Source organism: Falco rusticolus, chromosome 5 (assembly GCF_015220075.1).
Source record: "Falco rusticolus isolate bFalRus1 chromosome 5, bFalRus1.pri, whole genome shotgun sequence".
In the NCBI taxonomy this organism is placed as follows: Eukaryota; Metazoa; Chordata; class Aves; order Falconiformes; family Falconidae; genus Falco; species Falco rusticolus.
Window position 1 is genome coordinate 18,260,097 of NC_051191.1, and position 23,263 is coordinate 18,283,359.

At 36.5% G+C, this 23,263-nt stretch overlaps 1 protein-coding gene across 2 annotated transcripts in view; it reads left to right on the top strand.

Annotated features, from left to right (window-relative positions):
* LOC119148580 (guanine nucleotide-binding protein G(i) subunit alpha-1) overlaps positions 1-20,303 on the top strand; it is a 36,276-nt gene extending 15,973 nt beyond the window's left edge. Inside the window, exons 3-10 of one of the 2 annotated variants that reach the window (XM_037388952.1) lie at positions 4,083-4,125; positions 4,207-4,348; positions 8,403-8,560; positions 10,829-10,957; positions 15,794-15,923; positions 17,139-17,292; positions 18,207-18,410; positions 18,510-20,303. In XM_037388952.1, the coding sequence (XP_037244849.1) occupies positions 4,083-4,125; positions 4,207-4,348; positions 8,403-8,560; positions 10,829-10,957; positions 15,794-15,923; positions 17,139-17,292; positions 18,207-18,397 (947 nt within the window). In that variant the 3' untranslated portion in view covers positions 18,398-18,410; positions 18,510-20,303. Of the gene's footprint in view, positions 1-4,082; positions 4,126-4,206; positions 4,349-8,402; positions 8,561-10,828; positions 10,958-15,793; positions 15,924-17,138; positions 17,293-18,206; positions 18,422-18,509 lie in introns of both variants that reach the window. The other variant, XM_037388951.1, reaches the window with a different exon arrangement.
* The last annotated feature ends 2,960 nt before the right edge of the window (positions 20,304-23,263 follow it).

The following is a 23,263-nucleotide window of genomic DNA, read 5'->3' on the forward strand; positions in this document are numbered from 1 at the left end:
TTAGTCAAGTGTGGGGAATTTTTAACAGAAAGAGCACTTAACAATGTTACGTAAATTAAATGTTGTAGTAATATTTCTTAGTATCTCCAAAATTGCTGTTGAATGCAGGGGCATGTACTTCAAATTGTGTGCATAAAAATATTAACCCAAAACAAATTGTAGTAATTTCATAAATAAGTGACAAATTTTAAAAATTAGCTTTATTAGTACTTAACACTTAATCTGTAAATATCTAATTATGCACTTAAGTTTATAAATGCTTCAGGTGTCACAATAACAAATTACTTGTACTGGTGTCTCTGTTTTCTGTTCCTATTAACATACTGATACTGAACTTCCATGGCAGCTCAGAGTCTGAAAACTATTGCTACTCTATATAAAGAAACTTAGAGTTTATTAAAAAAAGGTATTTTACTTGGACACGAGCTAAAGATGGCACTAAGCAATCTCAGATTGATGTTCACAGGCCTACTGTATTCCTCAGCTACTTAATTCTGCAGCACCCTAGGTACTGTTGGTGCTAGCACTTGTTCTGTATGTTGAAGGAAGTGAAGTCTAGCCACAGCAGCAGCAGTGCTGGAGGAGGAAGTGGGGCAACTTTTGGCAGCCAGTTTTAAATTGGCCTTCAGCCTGTCGTGAAGCTACATATTTGGCTTAATTGAAGGAATGGCTCAAAGACATCACTATACAGTAGTGAAGATATAGAAGTATTATGTTAAACTGGCATAAAATAATATTTTAAGTTGGAAGAAACCTCTAGAGCTCACCTGGCTCAATCCTTGGCTCAAAGCGAGGCTAGCATAAAAAATGGATAAGGTTGCTCAGAACCTTGTCCAGTTGAACCCTGAAGATCTCGCAAGGCAGAGTTTCTACTTTCTCTATGTGCAATTGATTCCAGTGCTTAACCTCTTCCAAGGAGATGGGTTCCTTGCCCCCGCCCCTTAATATCGCTTCACAGCTTCTTAAATGCTTCACATCTTTTTGTTGCGTACCACGGAGAAGTTTGCTTCTGTCTTCAGCTGTCTTGAGTGGGTTTTATGGAGAGGACAGCAATTAGACACACACACAGCCTCCCCTCTCCTCTTTCCCCCATCTTTGTAGCTTTTCCAGGATTAAAAAGCCCAGTTCTGTGTAGCCTTTTCTTTTATGCCATGTGTGCCAGCCCCCTAATCAACCAATTGACCTAGTGGTTTTGTCTAGTTTTATCACTTTCTCATTTACTGGGCACTGAGGGGGGGAAACAGTATGTAGTGCTCGGATACAGCATCAGAAATGCTGACTGCTGGGAGTAACAGCTTCTTTTGACTTGACTGCAGTTTTACTAGTGCCGCAGTGGTAGCTGTTGGCCAGGGTCAACCCAAACACCCACAACTGCTTGAATATTCTCTTCCTTAGGATAAGGAGAAACTAAAAGGAATGCAAGAAGGTGTGTCGATCCAGATAATGCCATTTTAATAGGGAAAACAAAAGCTTGCACACAAAAGCAAAGCAGAAATAAGAACTAATTCCCTCTTTTGTATTGGGAGGCAAATGTTTGTCCACCTTCTGGACAGTGGGGCCTCAGCGTGCATAATTTTTGTATGGGAAGAATCATGGAATCATTTCGGTTGGAAAAGACCTTTAAGATCATAAAGTCCAACCTTTAACCTCATACTACCAAGTCCACCACTAAACCGTGTCCCTAAGTGTCACATGTACATGTCTTTTAAATATTCCAGGGATGGTGACTCAACCACTTGTCTGGGCAGCCTGTTCCAGTGCTCAACCACCCTTTATGTGAAGAATTTTTTCCTAATCCAATCTGAACTCCCCTGGTGCCATTTGAGGCTGTTTCCTCTTGTCCTATTGCTTCCTACTTGGGAGAAGATACCAGCCCCCACCTGGCTATAACCTCCTTTCACATAGCTGTTGAAAGTGATAAGATCCCTCCTGAATCTCCTTTTCTCTAGACCAAGTACCCCAAGTTCCCTCAGCTGTTCCTCATAATGCTTGTTTTCTAGACCCTTAACCTTTGGAAGGGTGGTTATGGTAATGACAAACAAAGGTTAAGACAAACTTCATAACCACAGATGTCCTACCTTCTTCCTCCTTTCCCTGAGCTTTTACTGCTGAGCATGGCATCGTATGGTATGGAATATCCCTTTGGTCTGCTTGGGTCAGTAGTCCTATGTCCCTTCTCAGTCTCTTTGTCCATCCTCAGCCTCCTTGCTAAGGTTGAGGACAGGGTAGAAAAGAGAAAAAGCTTTGATGCTGTGCATGCGCTTTTTGGTAATAGCAAAAACACTGGTGTTACCAACGCTGGTTTAGCCACAAATCGAAAGTGGCACCACTTGGGGTGCTGTGAAGAAAGTTAACTCCATCCCAGCCAAACCCAGTGCAGCAGCTGGATATGTAGTTGACCTTTACTGCCACAAGGGACCATTACTGACTCTTCAGGTTGCTGATACCCACGTTTTTTTCCCACAAGGTTGTTCCCTAAATCGTTAGTTCCAAGACTGCATTTGTCTCCGTTCACTATCATGAGATTCTTGTCAGCTCAGTCCTCTAGCTTGTTGAGGATCTTCTGAATAGCACCTCTTTCTCTAACGCTGTGATTGCTTCTTGGCCTCCCAGGCTGATGTCACCTGCAGGCTTGATGTAGGTACATTCCGTCCTGGCTTTCAGGTCATTGATGAAGGTGTTAAACTCTATTAGCCCAGTATCGTCTGAAACTTGCCTCTTTTAACTGGCTTCCGGTTAGATATTAAAACAGTGACCACAAGCCTTTTAAATCTGTCTGTCTAGGCAGAATTTCAAACACCCTGAAGTTGATACTTGCCCAGTTTGGTACAAGGATGCTATGGGTAGTGGCATCAGAAGCATTATCAGAGTCAATGACATCCATTGTTTTTTTGTCCCCAAACCCAACTGTTTCTTTCTGAAAAGCTATCAAGTTAGGCATAGTGTGCACTTTGTAAATCTATGCTGACAATTCCCAGTCACCTTCTTTTTGTTCGTGTGCTTGGAAGTGACTTTCAGGAATATTTGCTGTATGGTTAGTCTGAGGATCAAGTTGAAGCTTACAATGCCTCAGATAGCTCTTCTTGCCCTTTTTTGAAGATGAAAAAAATACAGCCTTTATCAGTGGTCACAGTGACCTCTAAAGAATAGAGTTTTCTTTGGCTGTATTGGAATTTGACAACTGGTGATCTGTTTGCATTAGAAACACCTGCAGACTCTGTGAAGATTATACTTGCTTCTGCAAAACAATATTGAGAAAGAGTAAATACAAGAGGGAGAATTCTAAACAAGGCACAGACAAACTGTGGGAGCATGCTGTCTAAAGGGATTAGTTCACAGCTCTAAGTTCCATAATTTCTTCAGAGAGGGGCAGAGACTAAAGGCAGTGGAGATAAACGAAGGTGGTTGAAACAGCAAAAACTGCATTGTATTTTTCCTTGTCTGCTGACAGGCATACTAATTGGTTTTGTAAGCTTTGTGTTTTAACATAGTATGCTTGTTTTTTTTTTTTTTAATTTATTAAGCATTAATCATCATTGATATCAGCATGTCTGGCAAACCTCATGCAATCTGTTCCAACAAAAAGTAGTCTGACCACGTTGGTTAATTCTTGCAAGGGTGAAAAGGTGGTTACAAGGACTAGAACCCTGAAGACTTTGAAGGTGTTCATTTGCAACACTGAAGACCATTAATACAGTGAGAAGAACTTATAAAGGAGGTTTTTGGTTAGGTGTTGATTAAAAAGGCGGTTGGAGGAATTGCGCTTCAGACCCCTTTGAAGTTGGAAAATGGATCACCTGTTTGTGTTAGAAACACCAGCAGACTGTGTGAAGATTAGGCTTCTTCCTATAAAAAGAAAACCAAAGAATCTGCTAGAGTTGAAGGATTTGTTCTTAAAATGTCTTTATTTTGAAACTTTTAGCTTGAGACACGTTTTGATATTAAAAATTAATTTGTAACAAATGTATTTTTAACTATTGAAGGTTTTTAAATTGGTTAGGTATTTTAACTGTAGAAACTAAATGTATTTTAAAAGATTAGTGAAAGTTGTTCTAATGAATTCTCACACATTTATTTTTCAGGAGCTGGTGAATCGGGGAAAAGCACAATTGTCAAACAAATGAAGTAAGTATGGTGAAATATTAGGATTGAGAAATATTTTTTTAAAAATTGCGTAGAAAATTTATTTTTTTTATCCTTCCATAGGATTATCCATGAAGCTGGTTATTCGGAGGAAGAATGTAAACAGTACAAAGCTGTTGTCTACAGTAACACCATTCAGTCCATTATTGCTATCATTAGAGCAATGGGGAGGTTGAAGATAGACTTTGGTGATCCAACTAGAGCTGTGAGTATTGAAGTACACACACAGCTATACAGCTGAAATATCTATTAATTTTCAAATTTTGTCTGTTACTATTTCCTGACATTGTCTTTGGAGAATACAAAGTTTGACTGAAAACTAAATGCCATTGGTCTTTATGTAGCAAGGTGACCTGCAGAGCAATCAGCACTGGGTTGATTTGCAACTATTTGGTGTAGATACAGCTCTCCAAATTCTATCTGGATTTGGAGAACTGAACATCTGAGTCTTGGGGAGTTTTTGAAGAACTTTAAGCTATGCAGTTATGTGTGCTTTTATTTTCTTTCCATAAAAACCAATGTCAGAATGTGGAACACTCACCAGTACAGTTTTTGAAGCAGGAACTAGCCACGTTATGACTGTCTTTCAGGAAGACAGAGGAAGGTTTTTTTGCTATTCATGTATTGAAATAAGTATGTAAGGTAGTCAGAGGGTTATTTTGTCGTAATTAAGTTCTTTCTGTCATGTTAAAGTTGAGTTACAGTTTGGGAGGAGAAGAGAGTCTTGAGAAATAAATGGTTTGTAAATTCTTAATTCATGACAATGTCTCATGCTTAAAAAGCAATTGATACATATTAGAGAGCATACTCACAGCAACCTTGTGAAATGCGTTATGTATGGTTGTTATAAGGAAGGCAAATGTTCATAAGATTATGTAAAGTGAGCCATAAAGCTGTATCTGAAGTCTAAATGTGAATGACAGTTATGAAGTATTAGATACTTTTCTTTTTGCTCTTTGATAGTAGTTATTTTATGTACATATGTTAAATCTACCTGAAACCTCTTCAGTTGTAAACATAACTAGTAAAAGCTTTGTTTTCATTGGTTATTCCTCTCTACATTTGTTCTCATGTGTTCTGTTGTCCTCTCTTAAGACCAAAGTTTTCCAGGGCAGCAACAGTATCTTACTGCATGTTAGTTCAATGTCTGTGCAATGGAGTCCTCTCTGGAGTCTGGCAGTTAATGCTGGAAAGAGGCAGATGGTAGACTCATGTTACTGAATACTTAGAGAAAACAGAGGAGTAAATTTAGGTGTTAGCAGATAAAATGACTAACGAGAAGATTTTAAGGGCTGTTTTATATGATACAAATTTGAAGTCATCTGGGTTTCTCTGCTTCAGAGAGCTATATAAATGATGAGGCAAACTTTTGTCATGGGTAATCTTAAAATAGTGGCCCATACCTATGCACTTAGGCAGGTCTTGGTGGTCCAAGTCCTTTTTTCAGAGCAACACTGCTATGGAATGTCAGCACTAGATTTTTATGAATTGTGAAGTCAGAAATGGAAAAGGAATTCAGAGGCTGTGTTACACGTCAATCTTAAAATAACAACAAAACCCCCCAAACCCCAAAAAGTATGGTTACTCCTCGAGTTTTATAGTATAGTCTTTTTAATTTTATTCTAATTCATTTATTTCATTGTAAATTTGTTACTTGTTGGCCAAAAAAAAAAGCACTCAAAGTTGTAACTCCTAATAAAAATGGTTACGTTCAGACTGTTTTTCTTTAAATTTCAGAGGGGAATTTATGAGGGTTTTACTCTAAATGGCATAAGTTTGTTTGGAAAATCGTATACCTTCATTTCTGTCATAAGACTAATGGTAAAGCAGCAAGTTGGACATTTTCAGTTATTCAATGAAGGGAGCACAGATCACTCCAGCAGCTTCAGTGGTGGTCAGTCTCAAGACCAGTGTATCTTCCTGTGTCCTGCAGGTTGTTTCAGTACTGAAGTAGAAACTGTCTTGAGAGACATTTAGTGAACATACTTTAAAAGACTATGGACCACTTTCTGAATGTGAGATTTACTGTAACTACCTAGAGAGATGGTTAAATTTGTTTCTTTACATTATCTCATTTATGAAATCTGGTATAAAAGTAGTAACACCTAGAGAGGAAGCTGCCTCATTCCAGTGTAATTAAAGGAAAGCATCTAGCATTGGTTAATTATTAAAATAGGACTTGATCATTACATACTACCTCATTTGTGTATTTAGTACTCGCCATGCTTCGAAAAGCAAGTATGGGAGTAACAGAGACCCTTTTTTCTTTTAGTGTTTGGCTTTTAAAAAGCAGAAATAGATTCTCTTGTTCCATGTCCACTTTCCCCTCCTGCCTGTTCTAGAGCATGTAGAGATTAGACTTGTTTGGAACAGAGTAAATTTTGTATGTTTGAGAGTCAGACCATGTTAGGTATTAATGGCATAATCATTCATGAAAAAATTGACTGTTGGTTTCTAAGCTGCTTCCATCGTGTGTCTTAACATATTTGGTCTTCAAAATCTGCTGCTTCTCTGAGTTGCACATCCTTGGCATTTGCATCCACAAACAATATTCAAGACCAGAATTGATATTCAGGTTGCTTTTATGCAGGCAAATTGCTCAAAATACAGTCTATGAGATGTGACTATCCAACCTTTTGATCTTTACTGCTCTGTTTTTTATGTAATTATTGGTGCAATACACTGACTTTTTATTTGTTTTCCACAATTTGTTCTGTGTATGTGAAGTAATTGGTATGCTGTTGATTGGTTTGACAGGTGTTCATTTTTAGATGGTGTAACTACTCTAGCTTTCAAAAGACTTTTTGAACTACATATCTGATATCCTTGTTTATATGTATATATACATATCTATCTATCTGTCTATCTATCTATCTGCAAGTTTGCCTTGAATTGAGTGAACTGCAAGCTTTTTGTTTTCAAGCTGTGAATATCAGCCCATCTGTATGGGCTCCATCCATCTGTAAACAATTTCCATGTTAGCTGTCATAATCTTTGATTATTTAAGCCTACAGTGGACAATATCTTTGGAACAATCACTACTTTCTGTGCTTATCCTGAACATATTTTTTTTTTCAGACCTTATTGTTTGAACAGCAAAGATGAAGAACCAGACTTTTCTATAGATTTGCATCTGTACCGTCACTTACTGTTTTTTAAGAATAACCTTATGTTGCTTTTTTTAATCCTCTTCTTCCTTGAAATACTTTCAGTTCCCAGCTGATGTGCTAAAGTCTCTCTTTTCTCCTTCCTCCTTTCCAGTATCACCTGTTCTCTTTCTTTTAATTATTGGACAAACAGTACATGCTGGGGTAGTAGTTACAAGCCACAAGTGTGCTGATTTGTCTGACTGACATATCTTGGCATTAGGTCACATACAGCTAATACCCAAGATCAGGCAGCTACCCACAGGAGAGTACTAATACAGATCTGTTTCTTCTACCCAGCTGCTATCTTCTTTTTCCAGTGCCTTACAGGTCTAATATTTTGAAGTTTCTTTCCTCAATCAAAATTGGATGAAGGTAGCCAACTAGTCAAATTCTGTTAAAGGAGACTGGTGGATTGACATCCTGTACTCCTTGAGCCCCACTCTCAAAGGCAGTCTTTATATATAGTCTTAAAATCCAGCATTTTCTCTCTTAAAAATCTTGATGTTTGCTTGATATCACATTACCAAGAAAACTTGGTCTCCATATAATCATGACTTGTAACTGGATATTTGTAACGGGTTTGTCTGGAAGGGTTTTAAGAAGCATTTTTCTATATCCTGATGCACATTTTGGGAAGAAATTATGATTTGTCACTTCCAAAGTTTCTTGAAGCTTAAGTCATTAATGTATTTTCTTCAGTCAATCAATGTACATCTGCATTTCTGAAGGTTCTAGTCTGTGTTGTAACCATTCTGTTCAGTTTGTAGTCTTTGATAAGCAATTAAGGTCAGCTTTACACTTGAGCACAAAATATGTTACTACTTCTGTTTATAGAAGCTTAATTCAAGTTATAAACGGATCATACATAAAAAGCCGTATCAGCAAATGACAAATTTGGTTTGCTAGACTCTGGTGTTGAAAAATGTGGGAATTAATATCCTATGCAGAACATTAAAACCAGCTGCTTTCCTTCACATTTTTTTTGTCTGGTTACATTCATGTTTATCAGGTTAAGAAAGTAACTAACTTGCTGAATATGGTTCTTGGATGATAATACTTCTGTTGTATGTCTTAGTGTTTATGTCTCCACTTTCTGTTTACATCCTAAAGGATGATGCTCGTCAACTCTTTGTGTTAGCTGGAGCAGCAGAAGAAGGATTTATGACTGCAGAGCTTGCTGGAGTTATCAAGAGACTGTGGAAGGACAGTGGAGTTCAAGCTTGTTTCAACAGATCTAGAGAATACCAGCTTAATGACTCTGCTGCCTAGTAAGTACTATTGTGACAAACAAGATTCTCTTTGTCTTGTAAGCAGTAGCTAAAAGAATGTAAGGGAAGTCTTACCTTTTGAGGAGTTTGCTCACATGCAGATGGAAAATTTAGAATTATCTGGACAAAGATACTGTCTACGTGGGTCAAAAATGCTCTAGCTAGGCTTTAAGGTTGAAAGAGAAGAGTGTGGTCTAATTGAGAATTTGAGTCATGTTCTGAACAATTGTGGGTTGATCCTGGCTGGATGCCAGGTGCCCACCAAGCTGCTCTGTCACTCACTTCAGCAGAATGGGGCAGGGAGAAAATAAGATGGAAAAAAACCTTATGGGTTAAGATAAAAGTAGTTTAATGAAGCAATAGCAAAGGCCATGCATGCGAAAGCAAAGGAAAACAGAAGATGTTCTCTCTACTTCCCATCAGCAGGCAATGTTTGGTCTCTTCCCGAAAAGCAGGGCTTCAGTATGTAGCAGTTGCTCCAGAAGACAAATATCATAAATAATATGATATTCCTCCTTTCACTTAGCTTTTTATATCTAAGCAGACGTTATATGGTATGGAATATCCCGGTGGTCACTCTGGGCCATCTGTCCTGGCTGTGTCCCCTCCCAAGATCTTTCCCACCCCCATCCTGGTGCCGAGGGGGGGAAGGCTGGAGAGGCAGCGTTGGTGCTGTGCGAGCCCTGCTCAGCAGCAGCCAGAACCCTGGTGTGTTAGCACCACTGTTCCAGCTACCAGTACAGAGCACAGCGCTGCGGGGGCTGCTGTGGGGCTCAGCCAGACCCAATACACCAGTTGTTTCATTCTCTTGAGGAAGACAAAAATTGCTTTTATAGCATTTTTGTTACAAGAACATGACTCAAGTACCTGTTCAGTATCTGAACGTGTCCAAGAAACACAATTATGTGATGTAAATCTGTATTACCGAGGATACTACTTCCATGTTCAAAACAGTTTCTCCTATGATTCAGCATTGCTGCATTTTCTGTGTTAATTAATTTCTGTTAGAAATGTGTTGAGCAAAGGTAACAATCAAGATAGCGTCTTGTATGCTAGGGTACTTCATAAAAAAATAATAAGGAATCAAGGGTCTGAGAAATAAGATGCGATAGCAGCAAGTAATGGTAAGTCAGTCAAAAGAGTCCATTGAGGGAGAGGTAAGATGGTAAAGAATGGCAGAGCAGTGATACTGGCCTTACAGGACAAATTTTTAAAGCTTTATCATTCTTTGTAGTGTTTGAAGTTGTTTTTTTCCATTTTCCTTAAAATAAAGTACTTGTATTCTTTAGAACAACTGTACATAAATAAACAACATGCAGATGAGGTAACTGTGAGAAGACTACAGCTGGAGTACTGTAATTACAGGTGTGCTGAATGAACAGAAATGTGATCAAATTATATTGAAATAACACTGATACTTCCAGCATGATTGTTACTTGTTTCCTGAAGTTCTTCAAAGAAGGTAGATGGCAACAGGCTGAGCTCACGATGACACATCTCTTGACTTAAGAGATAGCACTTGTATAAACTTTCTTCAATATAGAGCACTTCATTTGGATGATTGCTTACTTTCCTCTGGTAACCTCCTCTGTTCTATGTTGTTGTTTTAGATACCTCTGCCTCCAATTTTGTAAGAAAACTGTTCTTCCAGCCATACAACTGTATTCTCAAAATTGCTAACTTGGGGTTACCCTGAAAGAGGAACATAATGCCTTCCTTATTTACTATGGAAAAAGTACAAATAAGATTTGTATGGTTTTTAGAAAGACTGAGCTTCTTGGCCTGCATTACAAGAATTTTGACATTAAGCATTTTCTTAAACACATAATTCTGGCCAAAACTCTAAGCTGTTCTTTTCATACCTATTATCAAATCCAGGGTTATTTGGGGCTTTGATTATAGTTCAAAGCAACTTGTAATTCAACAGATTACAGAGATAAAGATGTTCTTCTAGTTAGTGCAGATAACATTGGTGTACGTGTTCCATTTTGCATTTGGGGATTTCAAAAGAATTCTTTGTTAGTGGAGTCAGTTGCGTAAGTTCTTGTTCTTCTAGGGTGAAATATCTTTGTGTCTCTAAAGCTTATTTCAGAAAACCTTGGAAAATTGAGAGGACTAATGTGACTTGGTTTTTGTCTTATCAGAGAAAGATACTTTATAAAAGTCAGGTACAATATAATGAATGGACCTAGAACTTCTGTAATTCTTTGTTATTATTTTGTTATTATTTTATGAATAACTGAAAGCAGTATTTATTTTTACCTTCAGTTACTTGAATGACTTGGACAGGATAGCACAAACCAGCTACATTCCAACCCAACAGGACGTTCTCAGGACTAGAGTGAAAACTACAGGAATAGTGGAAACTCACTTTACTTTCAAAGATCTTCATTTTAAGTATGTAAATCATGCTGCATGTTCATCTGTCTGTTACAGTTTGTGTGAAATTCTAGAAGACGGTCTTTTCAATGACATGATTTAACAAATTTGTCTAATACAAGTTTGGATCTCCTCCCCCCCTTCTTTTTTTTCCTGAGAAATTCCTCACGCATGGCTCAGTTTACTGAAGGAACGTGGGAGTTGCTGGAACTCCTGTAGTAACTCAGAATAAATATGCAGATATTAAGTAATAAATTCTTTGGGTTTATTGGAAGCTTTTTGTAAATATATTTTATATGTAAACTGAGTCTCAGAATATTCCATTTTTCTGCTGTATTAAATAGCTGTTCTGTCAGATTCTTCTTTTTAAATTCAGTTGGAGAGCTGGAGGCTTATAAATGTTTGCTTTTTTATGAAAAACTAAATCCATTTTCCTGAAGAGCTGAATTCAAATGTGTGGTACTTTAAGGTAGTACTTTATTTAGTGATGAAAGAATGCGACATGTTCCCTGTGGTGTAGGATTTACAAAATAATGCTAATACTCTGAACATTTTATGTCTACAGACATTCATGATGAAAGCATAAGATAGTATAAATGTAGTAATACTCTACCTTTTACTGATCAGGAAGAATGAGAAGAAAACTCAGTAAAACTCACATTGCATCTGCATTTAGATTGTTGTCAGCATGTCTATACAATGTATTTGTTTAGTATCTTCATGGAAAGTATTTTTTTCATGTAAACGCATAGCAAGTACTGTAATATGGATGCTTCAGGGCCATCAGTACTGTGGAAGTATATTTTGTTCCCTTGTTTTAGTGTTTAAGTATACGAAATTTGTATTCATCCATAAAATAATAGCTGCTAAATGGGAGTGATTCTCTTGCAAACCTAAGGAGAGTAGTCCTTAGCCAAGCCTCAAGAGAGGTCTTCACTATTCTGAAGAGCTATCCATTGTCTTGTTTCCTAACGTTTCATGTTCAGTTCCCTATTGTAGATGGGTTTAAATTCTTCTGCACTCTGAGTGAGTTTGTATGCAGGTAGCTACTTCCAGTCTGTACTGACTATTAGGACTGTTATAAGGTCTTTATGAGTACAGTCCTCTAAAGTGTATTACAAAGACCATATGATTACACTTCTATAAAATGTATAACTTTAGACAGGCCTTTGGAGGTATTTGTGGTAACATTGTACATTTAAACACCTGTACAGCAGGTGTTTGAATTTTATCTGCCTTAGTGAAAACAGGAAAGGGGGATAATAGAAAATACAGATCAGTTTTAATAAGTGTGTAATATGTGAGACTTCCCAGATAAGTATCATATTTTTGTAAATACCGTTTAAAAAAAAATATTGTCAAATTCTAAGTCTTTTGCAGGGCTGGGGACTGGAATGAACAACTTGTATACCCTTAAAAAGGAAGTGAAAGCAATCATAATAAGTATCTAGGGTCCTATTGGCCCATATCACATTTTGCGTGGGTATTGGAAGAATGATGTTTTTTGCTTAAATAGTCTGAAAGAAGAACAACATAGCAAATCTGGCAACGCTAGCTTTCAAAAATATATTGTGTTAATGGAAGGATCTTGCATAAGTCCTTAAATTAGCATAATTGCAGATAAACTGTTCAGAAAGCTCCCCATTTAACACAGCTAAGTAACATGGCTTAGTTGTGACTGGACAAGTGTCTTGAATGCTTTACATTTAGTTCAGTGAAGTAATTTGTCTTAACATGGCATAGTAACCTCGTAATCTCATTGGAGAAGTCAGTTTTGTTTAAATAATGGAAAGGCATTAAAGCATTTCTCTAATACCACCTTCTTAAGATAAGGGGGGTGGAACTGGCTGTTACAAACTTCAGTTTGTTCAGCACTGCCTTTTTAGTCCATTGTAGACTGACTTAAAAAGTATTTCTTACTAGTTCATTGTAGACTGACTTTGCATAAGCAACTTGTGGTTCTTTTGAGTCATACCATGGACGGTACTATGAATTTTAGCACCTAAGGCAAGTGCTTAAAAGTTGGACTTGTACACAAAGCTGTGTGCACGTCCTGCCATATTGGAAGGTGGAATCTGTAAATCATTCTTTCAAAACTTCTTCTAAAAGTTATCTGCATACTTTTAGAAAAGTATCAGTCTTTTGGGACTGTGACCTACCGGGCCTCAGTATGACTTCTAACAGGGTCAATGGAAAGCTTATGAACTTTAAGACCACTGTTCAGAATGGCTAATTTTTCTGGAAGATTCTTGCAGCCTTTTTGGTTTTAAAGAATTTTTTATGCCAGATAGTTTATGGCTTTTTTCTCTATATTTCTCTGTACTGATATCATGTGGAGAAGAAGCTTCCTTATATAAACCAATCCATCAGGTTCTTATTACTTGCTGTTGAGGTGTTCACTGTGAAACTGCGGTGCCCAAACCTCAAAGATGAGTGCAGAAAGATGGTTTGCATAAAGAACTGGGAGTTAGGTGCAGTGGTAGAAAGACATCCCCCAAAAGAGGCAAGGATCACTGGGGAAATACACCACTGGCAGAGAGGCCACTCTTAACTGAAGCAAACATTTCTGGCTAAAATCAACATCTGCAAAGAGCAACTGAAAATTAAAATTCTTTTATATTCTAGAAGTTGTCTTCTGCATTTTCCCTCCCTTCCCAAGATACATGCTGTCAACATGTTCTAAACAAGACAAAACAATGAAATGCCTCCCGACCTATTTTCTTTACATATTTTTGCTGTTCTTTGAAAGAACTACAGTTTTTTAGTTATATGGAAAGTTTTGCCATTTTTTCTTACACCTCTCAGTTACCATCTTACTAGTAGTAGTTTTGCATTGAGCAATACTAAAAGATATGGAATTAAGTGAGATCCATGTAGATTGATATTACAGTACTGCCATCGGTATAAAGCATTTTAATTTCTCATCTTCCTTAGAAGCTGGTGTCCACATAAAATAAAAGGAGCAATTTTCTTGTTTAGTTTTTCAGTTAATTTTTCTGTGTTGTATTCTCTTCTGTCTTACAAAGAATGAGATGATTTGTTGTTCAACCCTACGTGCCCTGCTGTCTACCAAAAGCCCTCAGTGTGATAGCCTTATTACTAATACACTTCTGAATACATTTAGGCGATTCTGGAATATCTTTACAAGAATTGTAACTGCAACTTAACAGTTGTTGTTTTGCTCTGGATTTCTCTTTCTGCTCATATGACATTTTTACCCAAAGGCTTTTGTGAGAGAGCTGGTCATTCTACTACTTGCAGCAAAGAGAATGGAGATAATTGGTCTGTCCTCTGGTCTTTCTCTTGTCTTCCTCCTCTCATTTGAATATTTTCATATCTATTGAATTCTAAGCTTTTTTTTTTTTCTTGACAATGTAGGGAAAAAGTTAAAATTACTTGTGAAAAGTCCTAAAGACAAGTCAGCCCTCTTTTCAAAGGAATAATTATATTTGCTTGTAAGTAGGAGGGAAAATTTAATTTTTTGACTGGTGGAATATTGACTTACACAACGAGGGAAGTAATATGTGACATATTTGCATTGTTCTGAAGCTGTAATTTGAGGTAACAGGCTTTTTTTTCTATGATAGGAAAGGGACAAGTGGGAAAAATTTGTGTTATCTCTCTTTGAGAAGATCCTACAATATATATATCAGTTAATTTTAGGATACCACTGTTTGTCTGTCTTCATTTGTTCTTTGGGGGTAGTTTTTTTTGTTTTTTGATGGATTGGGGGGGGGGGGGTGAGGCGGGGGAAGGGGTGTCCAATCCCCCCACCCCATGATTCACAATCCATTATATCAGGATGCTATTTTATCTGGCTTGCAAAATACTTGAAAGTTCCTGATGATGTCTAATGAAAGCTTTGTCTTTCAGAGAGCTGTAGCCCATAATAGTTAGTAAATGGTCATGTAAAGCATGTAGTAGAGAAAAGTATATCCGCATGCTGTGCTGATTTCCTGATGGTCTGCTATTACATTGTGGAATGTGGTCTTTTCCTATTGCTCTATTTCTGCTAAGCTAAGAATTCAAAAGAAGCAAGACTCACCTTTATAGCTCAGTTTTCCTACTTAACTGCATTTCCAAAACATGCATTTATTTGAGAGAAAATTATTATTATGATGATATAATGCTTGTTTTGTCTTTTTTGATAATTTTGAATTTGATGTCTCTTTAAAAAATGCCCCATTTAAATATGGACAGCTGAAAAAAAGATCAAGTTGCATTTTGGTTTAGGAGAGAGAGGAGCTGAAACTCAACAGGACTTAGAGGTTCCAAAATAAATTTGAAAAAGTGAAAATTAGGTTTTATACATTTATATTCAGGATACTAAAATGAAAATAATAAAGTCAGTGTTATTTGTATCCAGCTTCCTTAGTATTGCATTATTTCAAGGTACTAAACCAGACACCATTCTGCTGCTCTTAGAAGAATCTTACTTTGTTGATCAATACCTCTTACTATGTTAGACTTTTTATTAATTTGGGCTAAAGGTTGAATAATACTTTGATCTAGTTTACATTTAATAAGGCTAACCCTGTGTATTTTTATTTTTCATAGATTACAATTAACTCCGTTAATGAAATACATTACTGTAAAGTATTAGTTTTATTAAGCTTTTCTCTCACATTTTCTCACGTCTTGTAAAATGTTGTATAGGAAGGCTTTTAAGGCCTTTTTAAAATGTTATTTTTTATACTGAGACACTAAATAGTAATAAAGGTTGCAGATTTTTATGCCTTTTTGCAAACTTCGTGATTAGACTTACACAGCTGATACTTCCAGATTTTATTGGTTATCATTCAGAAAGCTAGAAATTCCAAAGTTTATTCCCTGCTTTATGGTTCTGTTTTGCAGAATGTTTGATGTTGGAGGCCAAAGATCGGAGCGGAAGAAGTGGATTCATTGTTTTGAGGGTGTTACAGCAATTATTTTTTGTGTGGCGTTAAGTGATTATGACTTGGTCTTGGCTGAAGATGAGGAAATGGCAAGTACTTTAGTGTTGAAGAAGGGAATAGTTGGCTAGAAACTAAACAAGTTTGAAAGGAAAGCCATAAATACATCTTTTGGAGTATTGCTGCTTTATAATATTTATGGGGTCTGTGCAAAAGGTCTTTCTTAGAGAGATGGTGATAGAATTCATGCTTTTGGGTTTCAAAGTATTCCCTTGTATTCTCAGAAGGGATACTATGAGACAAGTATTCTTTTCAGTTATACTCTTTCATGTTTTAAAGGATGCATAACTTAATGATAGATTGTCAGCAATACACGTTTTAGTCTGTTTTTGGATGCTGGAAATATATAATAAGAAATTGCTTGACTACTTCTACTTCAGCACGTTTTGTTTTCCTTGCCTTTGTCAGGCTTCAGTTTTTGTGTCTTTCTAAATGTGTTTCTCTGATCTCTTTCCTGAGTTGCAGAAAATTTTCTCTTCCTTCTCCCTTCCAACCCCTTCCACTCCTTTCTCCTCTTTTAAGGTGTGACTCCTTTCGTATCAGTATGCTTTTTACTGTCTGAGTGGTCTAAAGTGATGCTCATCTATTGTGTGTGAATCATTAACAGACTTCTGTGCTCTTCCTCATGTTCCGCAACCTCTTATGAAATATAGTTTGGAGAGAAAAGCGAAATAAAAATAACTTGCAAGTCAAATGTAGTCAAAGAAGGTCATCCTGCTGCCTAAATGACTGGAGCTTGGCCACATTGCTTAGGTGTTGGATAATTTTTCTACAGTTAAAAATTATGGGTTAGAGGAAAAAAACATGCTCACTTAATTCTCTAGTTCTATAGAGACTTTTTTTTTTTACTTCTGCTGGGATCTCAGCTAGGTGCGGAATTTAATTTTCAGTTTCCAGAAGACCTAATCAGTATAAGACAAATTCAGGTAACTCAGCAACTCTTGTAGAGTGTCTGTACTGCAAAATGTCAAAACATGCCAAAATTTGCTAAAATATGAAAGAAATCAAACCTGAGAATGAAGGAAAAAAAAAAAGAAAACGTAGTTGCTTAAACTCTTATTGTGTGAAAGTGTTTTTTGTAATGGTCTTGGCCTCTCTGTGTTTCCCTGTGGGAAAATGTGATTCTGCATGCTAGAAACTTAGTTTTGTAACTTCTCTGGTTCATTTTTATTTAATCAAAAATATGTTTCCTGATTTTACTACTAAAGTCTGAATAAAATACAATGAGGTGTGTTTTCCAATTACAGAATCGGATGCATGAAAGCATGAAACTGTTTGACAGTATCTGCAACAATAAATGGTTCACAGATACTTCTATTATTCTCTTCCTGAACAAGAAAGATCTTTTTGAAGAAAAAATCAAAAGGAGTCCTCTCACTATCTGTTACCCTGAATATTCAGGTATTGGAGTGGGATGCAGGTGTGAAGTAGTTTTTGGTTAGACTACCTCATTTTGGATGCACAAATCAGGAGGAGTTTAATAACTTCATTTAAATATTTTAGATACTTAGAGTTTAAGCTGCGGTGGGGGGTGTGTGTTTTCCTGGATCACAAATAAAATAGTACTAAGTCAGTTTCATCTTTTTAACCAGCTGAAATAATGCTGGTCCATTGTTGGCATTTACATGTTACTGCTGCAGCTCTTTTTAGCCTAATTTATTTAGCCCACATCTTTTTCCTGATATCCTCCTATTTTTGTACTTGGATGCAATCTTTTTTTTCCATTAGCAGGAATCACTGAGGATACATGAGAGCTTATTTGAACAGGGAGTGTACACAGAAGTTAGAAGTAGGTGGCTTATTCAGGAAATACATAGCAAAAGAAGGTGATTTCATTTAAGAAGCCTTAGTCTTTTTATGTAGCATTTTCATTGTAACTTCAGACTATTCTATTGTACAGAAAATAGCAAGTTGGAGGTGAAAAGCTCAGAAGAAATGGGTATGCCAAATGTCTTTGACTTTGGGAAGAATCCAAACCTTTTATAAACTTAAAAATTGAAAATTAAGGAAACAAAATAGCCTAATCCTGGCAATAGTGATGGGTCGTCAATGACCTGCTCCATCTGCCACTGAAGTAAATGGGAAGATTCTTCCTGCAGTTGGAACTGGAGTCCTTAAGTTTTCATTCTTAAAGTGTGTCCAACAGGTTTCCTTCAAGATTTATTTATGGTATCTTAAAGCAATGGCTGTGCAATTACTCCTCTTCAGGTTTAGGGTAACTGTGTCCAAAGAACTACTTCTTTCAAAGATACAGGATGCATCTTTCTCAGTTTGAAACCTGTTTACCTGCTTACGGAGCACTTCTCTCCTTTTAGGGTCAAACACGTATGAAGAAGCGGCTGCTTACATTCAGTGTCAATTTGAAGATCTGAACAAGAGAAAAGACACGAAGGAGATCTACACTCACTTCACATGTGCCACAGACACAAAAAATGTGCAGTTTGTTTTTGATGCTGTAACTGATGTCATTATTAAAAATAATCTTAAAGACTGCGGCCTCTTCTGAGAACAGACAAAAGGTTGTTAAATGGTAAATTACGTGCCTGAGAACAGGATTTTATGCTCATGCTGTGTAAAACCTGCATAGATATACTTAATTCTCTTTTATTTTTTTCTAGGTTTGGAGAACGACTTCGCACAATTTTCATCTGATTCTTTTCAAGGTGAAAGAAATACAAAATACATTGTGCTGAATGATAGATCAGTACTGTACTTGCCTGTTTTAACAGCTTTATTTATGTTTGTCTTGTAAATTTAAGTAATTAGTTAACAATGAGATGTCAGTTGATTGTATGTAAACTTATAATTGTAGTAATGTATTTGTATAAACGTTGAATGGAATATTTTAGTAACTTGATGTCCTCTAAAATTTCCATGTTTTATGAAGATACTCTTAGAGGAGACACTTTTTGCCTTTGAATTATTTAAACATCTTGTAAAATTAAATTTTCTTTTCATCTTAAGGGTGCATGCAGCCTTATTCTTTACTTTTGTTGGTAATACTGTATATGGCATTAGCTTTTTTGATATTTAAACAGCCTGGTACACCTGTCAGACTTAACAAAACATAACAAATAAAACTTGTTTTTTGCCTTAAGTTTTGAAAAAATCTTTTTATAAATTTAACATAAAGGCAAAGATTATTTTTTAAATTTAAATGAAATCCACAGTTTATGAAATCTGGGCTTGCAGTCTTTGCAGTGCAAATGTGGCAACACTGAGAAATTGAATTTTAAGGTTCAACTATTATTGAAGGTGATGTAAGTGCAAAAAGGAAGTTGTTAAAATAATCATATCAATAAAAAGTAAGTTTGAAACTGTGGTCTTTACTCAGTGGAGTGAATGGTAAAATTACCTTTGGAGTTTTTTTATAGACCATTAACAAAGGCTGGACTTAAGAGTCATATTTTTTTTCTGCTTTCTCAAGAAGTAAAATGTTCTCCTTTTTTTCTGTTTTCTGGTAATAAAACTAGTTTGATAATTTATATCAGGTTCTCCCACAAGACATGGCACAGTGGCTTCACAGATTAAAGCAATTTCCCGTTGCATATAAAAAGAATCTTCAGTGTTTCAGAAGGAGTGTTCTAGTGACTTGCAACTGCTGATTCTTTGATTTCCTCTGTAATTATAATTAGTCTCACAGTTTCTTTACATTATAAGTTAAAGAATATGATTTTCTTCTGGTTATGCTTTCATTATGTGATTTGCTGTCTTAGCTACTTATCATCCATTGCCTTATGGGTAGTGCCAAAACTGATTTTTTTATACAAATTTTAAAATTAGTAAGCTTCTATTTGTAAATAAGTTCATGGATGGTTGTCTTAAATGTATGTCATCTAGAAAATACAAATGTACCAAACTTGGAAACATGATTTTCTATAATTGTTAAAATATTTCAGGCAGCTACAGTACACCATAAGTTCTTTGAGAAGTAAATAAATCTTTGAACCTGTTGCTATTTTTCTATATTAGCTTTTATGTTCTTAGGAATTTTCAACAAAGATATTTAAGTCGTCGTTCTGTTGTTTAATTTTTTATTGTGTATGTGTTTCATCTAGGCCTCAGATAGCTTGAGTAGAAATTACCTGCACGTCTCATCCTTTATTGCTTCCTTTGTTAGGTACAGAAATGTGTTTCAAATCAGATTAGAAAGGAGATAACTTATTACTGGAGGTTGTTAACTACATTCATACATTATGAGCTCTTTCAGCAGTTATGGTAAACAATCTGTATATCCTGGGCTGCTTTTAATTGTGCTTTACAGTTCTGGATACATAACTGATTTTAAATCTCATTGAACTACTTTGTGGAAATTGTATTTACACCTACATTCAAGTTGATTTTTGTACTTCATGTGAAACAAAAATTGGGATTAATCAGATTACATAAATAAACCTAAATTTTGTGCCTTGCTTGAAAGAAATGGTTTTTATTAAATGTGCTGAGGGAAGTCTTTTTTGCATCCATCCTGTGGAGATAACTAGGTAGTAAAAATTAGACAATGCAGAGTTCAAGAGTAAATTCAAAGACTTTATGCAAAAAACAATAGAATGAAAATGAGCAGAAATTAATGATCGTTGATTAATTCTTTAACCATTTTTCCCAGCACTTTCATTTGGAGAATTTTTGGAATTCCGTAACTGGGGTTTTCTGAAGAATTTACATCTTAACACAGAACAAAATTGTGAAATACTTTTGCTTGCTAGCCCGGGCAGATAAGCTTGTCCTTTTTTGCCTCTCAGACAGCAGGTATGTTTCCTTGTAGACCTCTGTACTGAGCGACCAGTCTTTGTCCTGAGCTGACAGTTGTCAGCCTAGGCCACTGCTCTAGGAAAAGGTACAAGAGGATTTCTGTTCAGTAGTGGTGGTAGGCGCACACCTATTTCACTACAGTTGTAACAAGGTTCTGCTCCATCTCTTTATTTTATCAAGAGGCTGCTTCTCAACTGGAGCACTGGAGAAAATGCAGGAAGTCCTGCAGGTCTGCCGCTGTCGGAGGAGTCTTGTCCCTCAGCATTCTGAGCCTCTGTTCTTTTCCAGTTCTCTCATTTCTTCACGCAGTATATCCAGGCAGACTACTTTTTCTAGCCTTACACAAAGAAGCTCCCTCTACTAATTTAAATATTCTTTCAGATGATTTTAAATATTCTAAATTTAGTATTTGTAGGGAATTAGAACTTATGGAGGCATCTCCAGCCCCTGTGGTATTGTGAGCATTTTGTCTGGTTGAAGTCTCTCAGTAAAATGTAGCCATCGTGAAATAGGTAGTTATTGTTAAAGGGGTTTAACTGTGCGGAAGTGTGGTTTGGAAAACTTGGTATTTGTCTTCATGATGCTACCTATTCAAATGTCCTCCAAATTCATGTTAAACGTAGGAACTTCTTAGTAGCTAAAACAGGGTCCAGGATCATAGCATGGGAACAGCATAGTTTGCTGGATTGCAGTTTCTGTTTTCATGTACGTAATTAGAAGCTTTGTGATTTAAATTCTACATAAAATCTGAAGGAGCAAGAGAGATGGATCTGCAGCAAGCTGAACAGCGTGATTGCTAGTATGCGTTTAGAATTGGCAGCAATGGAAGGGTAAGTTTCTATTTTAAATGAAGCAAAAAGGAAACCCTACCAAAATACTGGCTGTCCTGCTGTGCGGATGTCTCTTGAAGTTGTTATACTTAATAACTAAGAGCCTGTGGGACAGAGCAATGCCAAGGTTGTAAACTTCAAGTCCTTGACTACTTCATTTTGAAGAAAGCGTAGAAGGTGCAACAAGAGGCTGAGAGCAGCTCATCCTTGAATAATTCATAGCCTGTGAGAGTGCTGTTACCTGACAGCGGACATCAGGGTTATTGAGTTTTATTTCAGTAACAATTTGCTTGGCCTAAGGCATAATTCAGATTGTTTTTTGCAGTGCAGGCAATGGATTGAGATCCATATGGAAGAGTGTAATGCTATACCATTTTTGGTCACACTACTTGCTGGATTTTAAGAAGGGAAGGAGTTGAGCGCACAGTGTAGAAATAAAGAGTTCTGTAGTAGAATTTTATTTCTGTAGTGCAGTGCTTCAATTCTGAAAGGGATTTCAGAGGATCTGTTACAGAAGAAGGGTCTATGTATGCAATATGTATCCTGATCAGAATGTGCTGTCTGAAATCTGACTGTTCTTAATAGCAATGGAACAAAAGATGTGTAAGACAAAATACTTGTTAGCAGAAGTCACTGCAGCTTCAGAGAACTAGCTGTTCCCAGCTACCTTTATTCCTCTTTTCTGTCCTTCCACTAATAGAGGAGGTTGGAAAGGGGTGTAGTCACTGGTTTCCACTCACAGGTTGTGCTGTTGTGTAGACATCTTAAGGAATGGGTACCTTGAACCCTGCAGAATATGCTGATCTTTCATTTCTTTTGCAGATAAAGAACATACAGATGTCTGTATGTAATGTAAGAATATTATTATTACGGTAATGTAAGAATGTGCAGACTGATTAGAGAATAAATATGTGTACTTTAAACTGCATGTGTTCATGTTGAAAAGCATAAAAAAAAAAGTCTAGGAAACCAGGAACTTGAGCAGGTGAAGCTTCTCAGTGATGTAGCTTATAGTTTCAGAGTGATATATGGTCTGATCAGACATCCTTACGGTATGACACAGAGCACGTCTCGAATACCTCCTATGAACAAGTAAGTGTCCTGATTTCTACAAAATCGGGATGCATTTCGGGACGGTACAGTACAAATGGCTGAGTGCGAGGCACATTTCAGATAGATACCAAGATACTTCCAGAAGGGTTTGGCTCTTTGTCAAAGTAGCAGTGACCTAAACTAAAACAAATGAGGAATCCATCAGTTTTGCACATAAACTCAGGTGTAATAGTTTACCTCAGGAACCGTAATGTCTTATTCTGAAAGAAACACGCTGAGGTATAGTCACAAATTCTCATTCTTCCTCTGTTCCAATGTAGTGATTCTCTTAGGATGTGATAAAAACCCTGTGAAATCTGTGCTAAAAAGCCTATGAAACTAAGTCATCCTGACAATGTTACATAGTTTTGATTGAAAAAGGCTAATACTTGTTCTTTATGTTTTAACCTACCAAAAAAAATCCTAGCAAAGATGCAGCTATTCATGTTTTGATACCAAAAATCACGAACCTAAAATACTTTGCCAATCTTTCAACAAGAGCTTTGTTATTAAAACAAAGATAACTTTCCAATGACAATAGTATTAATGGTGTAAATTGCTAAAACTTACATTTCTTTAATGAGAATTATTGGTGGATTTATTAAAATAGATAAAAACCCAAAGTTACCAACAGCATAATTTAGAATATAAAACTGAAAAACAACAACCAGAAAAAGCATTTCCAAATTATATTCAGT